We start from the raw sequence: 9,873 nt of genomic DNA, 5'->3' as shown, positions 1-9,873 counted from the left end.
TTCTCCTCCAGATTGTTCATCTAGCCTATCTTATTTAGACAGACCTGCGGAGATAATAACATGCACAAAAACAAGACAGAGCAATACCAAGCAACCATATACAACAAAATGACAGCAACAAGAAAGAAGAGCTTGTAGTTAGTTCACGGACTGTTGGCCTTTAGGAGTGTTTTCCAGTCCAGTCTGTTGGGGCATCACGCCCTGGCCCCAAATCAATGTTTACTTTTAACTTAATGTAAATTAAATTATGTGACCAAGTAAATTATCTTTAACAACCTCCATTATTAATTATAATTAGTACATGCAGGACGTCAACTTCCTTCATGCTAGTGAGAACGCTATCAGTTGCTAGCGTACAGAGTGATTGTGCCAGGGTCAGGTTTGCTTGGACTTCAGATTCTCACAGGGCAACTTCCGAGGGTGTAAGGAACCATTTGTAGGCTTGGGCTTCCAGGGAAGCCTCTGGAAAACAATGCCACCTTGAGGACAGCGACTACTGGGGAGAGGTTTTTTGGTCAACCCATACTGACAGTAAGAAAGAGTTGTCATAAATACATATCTTTCCCTGTGAAATGAGAATCAATAATAGGAACTTGTAGAACAGTGGTGCTCAAGCCAGTTGAGCATCAAAATTACCTAGAGAGCGCCTAACAGCTACAGAGGCCTGACTCAGCCCCTAGAGATTGAGTTTCATTTGGTCAGGGTTAGGCCCACTTACTATTTTTATTTTAAAAGCTCCCCAGATGACTCTAATGTGCAGCCAGAGTCAAGAGCTTATTTTAGAACCGAAACATTAAGCAGCTTTTTCATCCCTTTGAAGAATCTCCCCCCCCCCTCGTGCATAGAACTGTCACTTCCACTGCATGGCATTGCGGTCACTATCTGGAATGCCACACGGATTGACCTGTCAACATGGTAACTCTTGTGATGACTCACTGCCCTCAGTGTGGACTAAGATATCTTTCCAAAGGCATATTTGAATTTGAATTACATTTTGACACAAAGTTCTTTTTAAATTTCATAAGTGGCAAATCAAGGTATTTTTCTTAATCTGTTGAATTTTACATAATATACTTGAAGCTGTGAGCATCTTACATGTTTTCTAGCAAATATTACTATTTTGGGTTTTGACATATCACTCACACAGTAATATGTTTTTTGTTTTTTAATATGTTTTCAATTAGCAGCTGAACTGGGAATTATTTTGACTTAGAGGAAAATATAAGATCGAGTAAACTTTGCTGTTCTGCCACTGGGAATATTTTGCTGTGAAAGCAAAGGCCTTGTCTCTCTTATTTGCCTTTCCCCGGGTGCCTGGGACAGTTGTATAGAAAAGGCGCTTACCTCAGTTTTTGATAAATAAGTGAGTTTATGAAATTCTGTCCACTTTTATCTCGGGAAGATTTGAGTACAACAGAAAGGAAGTTCTTTTTAGCAAGTTTTGCTTTTGTTTGTTTTTTTAATTGTTGTTTTTTTCTTAATTCTTTGGCCTTTTTTGGTTTTGTGTTCAATTCTGCCATAAAATTGTTTTTGATTATAGCAAGACCAAGTGAAACTGCTCCTTTGGGTGTCCACTACTGTATTTTTACTGGAGCAGGCAGCCTCGTCTTTCTCCCATGGATCATAATCTTCAGCCGTGCAATTAGTAGCCCATTATTTAACCCACTGGACTGCCAGGGCTGCTTGCCATAGGTACAACAGTAAACTCAAGACAAAAATCTCGCCCCTTATGAAATGTACATTGTTTTGTATCGTATATATAAAAACAGTGGTGATATTTCATTTTCCTTTAGGGTGACCTAAAGGAGGGAGAAGGAGTAATTCACTGAAAGAATGCTATTTGTGTAAAGGCCTAAAAAGAGGAGGAAGCAGTGTTGCTGTGTGTAGAAGCTTATCAGTCTGAGGGGATGGGAGGTGCAGAAGCTCTGAAGCAGGAGCAGGCCTGGCGTAGTCACAGGGTACTGAGGATACAGTGTGACTGCAGTAAGGAGCAAAGGCGAGGGTAGAAACAGGATTGAAGAGGACTGGGCTTGGGATGGGTATGGTACAAACCGTACAGGCTTGTAACCATGGTCATTTTTTTTTGTTCTAAGTGAGAGAGCAATTGGTAGATTCTGAACAGTGAAATGACCTGATTTGACATACATTTTACTAGATAACAATGGCAAGGAGACCTGTTAGGAAATTATTTTGGTAACTTATGCAAAAAAGTGGTATAAAGCAAAGTAAAAATAAGTGGTATTCTTTAAAAAAAACTTGACAAGTGGCTAACCCTTCTTGAGAAGGCTGCTTCATAGCTAGTTGCGAATACGGTTCCAGTCTTCCAGAGAGGGCCTTTACTTTTTATAGTCACCGCTAAAGTCACATGGTCTTTGGAATTTGGGGACTGTTTTTGTATGAGTGCTAGTAAGAATGTCAACCCAAGATGACCCCATGGCATGCTACCCTGTGAGCGTTGCCGTGGAAAGAATGCCCTGCCTCTCTAGCACATTATCAATTCTGGACTTAAAAGTGGGGGGTGGAGCGTCATTGTTTCCTTTCTGTGTAAATCAGGAACATTTACAGTCAGAATGCCATTTTCCAGCCAGTTTCCTTGTTGGCTTCAGAAGGTGAACTGAGATGTTGGCGTTAATTCGATGGCAAGGAATGACCCAAATCGTGTGTAGATTTACAGTCTGCATGCAATTTACTGTCTTAATAGGTTTTGTGTTATGTGTACAGACTCTACCCGAAACCTGCATTCCTTAGTTATTGAACTTTTTATAAGCTGGCATCGAAACTGCAACAAAATTGTACCAATTTTTTTTAACTTTTACAGTGCAATACGTGTTTTTCTGAAGCAAACCAAAGGTAAATTTCACATGGTTCTTGCTGCCTGCCTTTGCAGCATTTGAGGGAGGATCTTTTTATACATCTGTACTTGTAATAGATAAAAAAATAAGCCAGATCGCAAATCCCTGTTTTGTTTTGAATCTTAAACCATGCACCAAGTCTTTGGTCCAAATTATGTAGGATAAGTTAAACTTAAATTACATCCTGTTAACCATTACAAGTATATTTCTGTAAGTATAGTTATGTTTAAATAAAGTTTAAAATAAAACAAAAAAATAGTAATAAAAAGGATCAGATGCTAGACATTTTAAAAGCAGAACTGTCAGGATGTGATGATTAGTTGGCCATGTTGTGTGCAAAGAGGCAAGATTTTTGGCCTGATAAACTGATTCTAGAAGGAGAGGAGGGTATCCATTTATTGAGATGAGGTGACTGAAGAAGGACTGTTTTATGGGGGAAGAAGAGGAACTCACTTGGCTGTTAGAACTTTTGAGTTGTCTGTTATACATTCAAAGGAGCCCTGGTGGCATAGTGGTTATGCATTCGGTTGCAACCTGCAAAGTCAGCAGTTCAAAACCAGCAATGGCTCCGCAGGAGAAAGACAGGGCTTTCTACTCTCGTAAACAAGTATAGGCTTGAAAATTCACAGGGGCGGTTCTATCCTGCCCTATAGGGTCACTGTGAGTTTGATTTTTGGTATTGCCCATTCAAGTGGTGATGTCAAGTCAGCAGTTGAACATGGAGGTCCAGGTAGAGATATCGATTTGATGGTTGTCATCACCTTTATCATTTGGTGCCTTCAAGTCAGCCCCAACCCATACCACCTGGTCCTGAACCTTCCTCACAGGCAGTTTTGTTTGAGCCCATTATTGTAGCTGTCTTAATATTGAAAAGCTAGGAGATTGCATGACATCACCAAGGAAATGGGGATATATAGAAGGAAGAAGAGCTCCACAGTCAGAACTATGGGCCTTCCGCTGGTAAGAGGTTTGAGTAGATGAGAAGGAACCAGCAGAGGAGAGCTGAGGCAGTGTGCCAGGGAGAGGAGGCCGGGGTGGGGGGCAGGAGGAGCAACCAGGCAAGTGAGAACCAGGAGTAAAAGTGTTCTAGAGACACAGGAGTGATCCATTGTGTCAAATGTTAGGGATGAGAATGGAGAACAGGATCAGCTGGACTTGGCAGCATGGATTTGGCCTTTTATATGTTTAATTCTCACAATAAAACTATGCTCTTATTTTACTAAAGTTAAAAAAAAGTTTCAGAGCCATTGAATAACTCGTTTAAGTACTAGTGACAGCTGTAGATATTGAACCTATATTTATCTGACTCTTCAACCACTGTACCTTTACATCATTTTGACATATTTAAACTTTTTTAAACTATGGAAACCTACAAATAATGTAACAAAAGCAATATCCTTGCACAGAATTAATGGCTATTGTTTTGTAATATTTAATTCAGATGTTCAGGTTTTAATAAGAGAAGCAAGATATTGTGGATTCATTCATTCACACAAATAGTAATTGAATACTTACTACCAGGCAATCGGTAAACAATAGTGAAGAATACAATTCTGCAGTCAGGTAAGGGGAAACAGATAATAAGCAATCATTATGTTAACAAGTGATACGTGCAGAGGGGAAAAAGGAAGAAAAATATGCAACAGTAAGAACAGGAGTATCTGGATGGAAAATGAGGGGCTGGGTGTGCTTTTTAACCGGTGGTCGGATAGGTCGTATTTTAAAAGTGCCATTCTAGTCAAGGCTTGAAGTCGCAGCCCTTCAGTCATCTGGGTTTCCGGTGGAGGGCACAGCCTGCAAAGTAGCTGAGAAGTGGACTTGATACTGTTTCTTTTCCCAAACCATTCTCCTCGTCCCACTCCAGAAGCAACTGATAGTATAGTTAAAGCATATCTTATAGTACTTGCTTTAATATGTGTGTAAATAAATATATGGTCTGCTCCTGATTTATGTAAAGTTATACTGTACTTGCTGTCTTTTATTCAAATTTATGAACAAAATATGTGAATCTACTTCATTGATTTTAACACCTATTTTACTGTGAATGTGCCATAATTTATCATTAGTATATGCTGTTGCAAAACATACTGCATTAACTGTTTTCATCTATGTCTTGTTTTATATAAGCGAAATGAGTTTTTTATGCTTTATACCTAGAAATTAAATAGTTGGACTATTCATATGCCTTTTCAACTTTTTTAGATATTGCCATAATATTAATCAATTGCTTACATCAGCTGTTTGAAAACTATTGTTTTTCATGTCATTATTAATCTCTGATATTGTCAGTCTTTTATTTTGCTGGTGTGATAGAATTAATTTTTTATTTTCAGATTTCCAGACTACTAATGTTATTGAGCTCTTTTGGAAATGTTTGTGGCCATTCATCTTTTATCTTCTATAAATTGCCTGCCCTATCATTTAATGTTTTTTTATTGATTTATACTGTTGCTCTCTCTCCTAACAGCACTCTGTTTTACTGATGGATTTGATAATTAATTGCATTAGCCATTCAGAATTCACAGTGCTCATGGTTGTAGGGCTTATTAAAGAAGGTAACAGGTTACAAATCAGGTAAGAAGTACTCAAGATACAGTTGTTCAGTCAGTACAGTATTTTCTCTGCCATGCCCACAGGCAGGCCTCTCCCTGGCCCTGAGCCTCTTGGCCTAGCCTCTGCCCTGCTCCAGCGATGCTACAAAGCTCCTTTGGGCTGATAACAGTTAATACCCAAAGGGCATCCCACTCTGCTGTAAGCCTCAACCTAAGGCATTCAACTCCAGCTCCATGGGTCAGCAAGTCCAGCTCCCCCAATTAAATACCACAAGACTCCCTACACCATAACTCAGCCTCCTACACAAAACATTCTGTTTTACTTGCTCTGTGACGTCTGGGAAGTCCACCACTCGGGCTCCTGGTTCTTCTGTTGCCACTCCTCTGGTGTCAAAGGTGTCTCCTAGATCAAGGAAGTTCAATATGCAGGGATCTCGGGGTCCAAAAGATATGCTCCCCTCCTGGCTCTCCTCTTTTGCCACTTAAAAGATCTCGCCTGCTGCTTCTGAGCTGGTTCCTTTATACCCGGCAGGATTCAGTCACTTTGAATCCAGTTATAAGCACACACATCTGAATCCTATCAGTATCTTCCCTCGCCTTCTGTTACCTAAACCCATCAGGAAAAGGTTGGTTGGTGGGAGTTGCAGAGACTATCACTAGAAGATCCACATTAAATGATTCATTTCACTGCATTTTTTTTAAAGATCATTTTATTGGGGCCTCTTACAATTCTACAACAATCCATACATCAGTTGTATCAAGTATATTTGTACATATATTGCCATCATTCTTTTCTAGACATTTTCTTCCTATTGAGCCCTTGGTACCAGCTCCTCTTTTTTTCCCTCCCTCACCACTCCCACCCTCATGACCCCTTGATAAATGATAAATGATTATTAATTTCTTATCTTACGCAGACCACTATCTCCCTTCCCCCCATGGTTTCTGTTGTTCATCCCCCGAGAGGGATGTGTGTGCTTGTGTTGATCATTGCCATTGGTTCCCCCTTGTTCCCCTCCCCATCTTCCCCCTGCCCTTCTGGTGTCACTATTCCCATCCCTGTTCCTGGATTCTGTGTGTCGTGAGCTCTTATCTGTGCCTGTATACTTGCTCCAGTCTAGCCCGCAGTGAAAGGCAGCACTGGGGTCATGGTGTTGGTGGTGAGGAAGCCTCAAGGAATCAGAGGAATATTGTGTGTTTCATTGATGCTTTACTGCACCCTGGTTGACTCATCCCTTCCCTGTGACCCCGCTGTGAAAGGATGTCCCACTGTCTGTAGATGGGCTTTAGGTTTCTGCTCCGACCTCCCTTGTCTGAACAATGGTTTTGTTTGTTTGTATGGGTCTTCTAATGCCTCTTACTCCGTCAACAACACCTCATGATCACACAGGCTGGAGTGACACTGCAGCTTTAAAATTTTTATTTCAATTGATCTTTCTGAATGCTTTCTGAGAAAGATAATAAGGAAGTACCTTTAATATGCAGGTGACACAATTGTGCTTGCTGAAAGTGAGGACTTGAAGTATTTGCTGATGAAGATCAAGAATTGAAGCTTTCAGTATGGGTTACAACTCAATGTAAAGAAAAACAAAATCCTCGCAACTGGACCAATAGGTAGTATCATCATAAATGGAGAAGTTGTCAAGGATTTCATCTTGTTTGGATTTACGATCAGTGCTCATGGAAGCAACAGTCAGATCAAAAGACAAGTTGCATTGGGTAAATCTGCTGTACAAATCCTCTTTATTATTAAATATCAAGGGGATGTTACTTTGAGGATTAAGGTGCACCTGACCCAAGCCACGGTATTTTCATTTGTTTCATATGCATGTTGAAAGTTGGACATTAAATAAGAAAGACCAAAGACAAATTGATGCATTTGAAGTATGGTGTTAGCAAAGAATACAGAAAGTACCGTGGACTTCCCAAAGCAAGTAACAAACCTGTCTTGGCAGAAGTACAGACAGAACGCTCCTTAGAAGCAAGGATGATGAGACTTCATCTCATGCTCTTTGGAAAGATCAGTGCCTTAAGAAATACATCAGACTTGGTAGGGTAGCAGGGCAACAAAGAAGGGGGCCTTTGATAGCACGGATGGATGCGGAAGCTGCGTTGAGCTCAAACATAAGAACCACTGTGAGGATGGTGCAGGACTGAGCAGTGTCTATTCTCTTTTCATAGGGTTGCTGTGAGTCAGAACTGACGCAATGGCACCTAACAGTATCTTGCAAGAATGCAATTTTTTAAAACTGTTTTCTTGCATAAAGATTTATTTTTACAGTTTAGTAAGTCAACTCCTTGCTATTAGATTGTGGATTATGACATCTCTAATTTTTGTTAATAGTTACCATCAAGTCACCTGCAATGCCAAGTGACCTTTGCCTACTGCTGGAAATTAGATTCTGACTCATAGTGACCCTATATAGGGTTCCCGAAACTACCTCTTTATGAGGGCAGGCAACTTTAACTTTCCCCACAAGAGTGGATAGGGGTTTGAACTGTGGACCTTGTGGTTATCAGCTCAACAGGTAACCCATTACATCCCCAGATCCACCAGGTGACACATGTAAAACAGAATTTAAAAAACATGGCAGCCCTGCACTATCTTCATGATTATTGGTGTGTCTGAGTCTACTGTTGTGGCTCTTGTGTCATCCACCTCATTGCGAATGTCTCTCATGTTTGCCAGCCCTGTACTTTACAAAACATGAGACCCTTTCCTAACAATTGCAAACATCTTTTGTGATGATGTTTGCAAGGTAAGTGAGCCAAAATTCCACTGTCTTCATGTCTAAGGGGCATCCTGGTTTTATTTCTCCTAACATTAATTGACTCATTCTTTTGTCATTCCTGGTATATTACTGGGTAGTGCAAGCAGTTTACTCACTTGGCTGCTCACTGAAAGGTTGGGAGGTTCAAGACCATCTTAGAAGCACTTTGAAAGGAAAACTTTTTTGCTGAAATATCAGCCACTGGAAAAGCCTGTAGAACACAAATCTGTACCGACACACAAGGGGTCACCGTGAGTCAAAGTCAACTTGATGTCAACGGATAACTGGTTTATTCATTAATTACTTGCCATTGTGGCACAAAGTGGGAAAGCACAAAACGAACCCACTGCCTTCAAGTCACTTCCAACTCACAGCAACCCCACAGGTCAAAGCAGAACTACCCCGCAGGGATCCTGAGACTAAATCTTTGCAGGAGCAGCCAGCCTCATTATTCTCCTAAGAAACTGTTAGTGGGTTTGAACCACTGAATTTCCCTTTAGCAGTCCAACACAACCCATTGTGCCACCAGGACTCTCCTTGAGAAGTGCAAAAGATGAAGTAAAATCAAAACCAGACATTACTTGTTAGCTTTAATCAAATATTTGGGAGGAATATGATTACAGGGGTATAGGAGATATATGAGGGAGCGTCAACAAGTTAGCTGAAAAATGTAATTTCAAAATAATAGGACTGAAACTATCAGTAGCTCTGCAGAAGAAAGGCTGGGCTTTCTACTCCGTAAACAATTGCAGTCTTGGAAACCCACAAGGGGTTGCTGTGAGTCAGCATTGACTCAGTGGCAGTGGCAGTGAGTTTGGTTCTGGTTTAAGGGACACCTATCCCAAGCTGTGGTCTTTTAAATAGCTTCGTGCACATGCAAAAGCCGGAGAGTGTAAAAGAATATTGGGTATACCTGTACAGGTGGGGGTGGGGTGAGGGTGGGGGATCAGTCTTAGAAGAAATACAATCAGAGTTTTTCTTAGAGGCAATGGTAAGACTGACTCACTGACTCTGGACGTGTCATCTGGAAAGACCAATTGCTGGAAAATGACCTGATCTTTGATCAAGTAGATCAGCAAAAACAAAAACTCCGATTCAGGTAGATTGATATAATAGCTACACAGTGGTCATAAAGATGTCTCAGGACTGGGCCGTATATCATTGTCTTCTATGTAAGATTAACAATTAAAAATAGCATATATACATATATTTATTTTGCATTCTATTTTTAACAGCCTTCCATTCTAATTTCCTATGTTGTCCCTATCTTCCTATCTTGTCTAATGATAGTGTTGTTAACATATCGTAGTGGGAATGGAACACTTCCTTTTGAGATGGTCCTTGTCAGGTGCTGAATATTCAGCCTTACTATGATGCAGTTTACCATTTCCTGTCACAAATCGCAAACATTAAAAAAGTGCTGCTTTGATTCAGGATATCACAAATATGATTTTATCTTAGAATAAATTACTTGAAGTATAAGGATCCTTTAGTAAATTTGATCTTCCTGTCTTTCAGATTAACAAATAGAAATATTATACACAAACCTACCGAATGGACCTTAATTGCTGTGGTGTTGCTGTCATTGTGAGTACTCTCTCAGATTACTCTAGGGGCTAATTATGGAGAGTTTTGACCCGGAAAGTGACTGATGTTTGTACCTCTTTTTTCTGCTTTACTTTGCTATGTGAAGGGAAC

General features: G+C 40.3%; 1 protein-coding gene across 1 annotated transcript in view; it reads left to right on the top strand.

Annotated features, from left to right (window-relative positions):
* The window catches only part of RPAP2 (RNA polymerase II associated protein 2), a 106,192-nt gene that overhangs the window by 56,464 nt on the left and 39,855 nt on the right, over positions 1 to 9,873 (top strand). Inside the window, exon 12 of the mRNA XM_045292041.1 lies at positions 9,694 to 9,762. Coding sequence (XP_045147976.1) covers positions 9,694 to 9,762 — 69 coding nt within the window. The remainder of the gene's footprint in view (positions 1 to 9,693; positions 9,763 to 9,873) is intronic.

This window comes from Echinops telfairi, unplaced genomic scaffold (genome assembly GCF_000313985.2).
Source record: "Echinops telfairi isolate 266 unplaced genomic scaffold, ASM31398v2 ScPeMD7_443;HRSCAF=831, whole genome shotgun sequence".
NCBI lineage: Eukaryota > Metazoa > Chordata > Mammalia > Afrosoricida > Tenrecidae > Echinops > Echinops telfairi.
The sequence above is the reverse complement of the archived record's forward strand: the minus strand, read 5'-3'. Positions and strand labels throughout refer to the sequence as shown.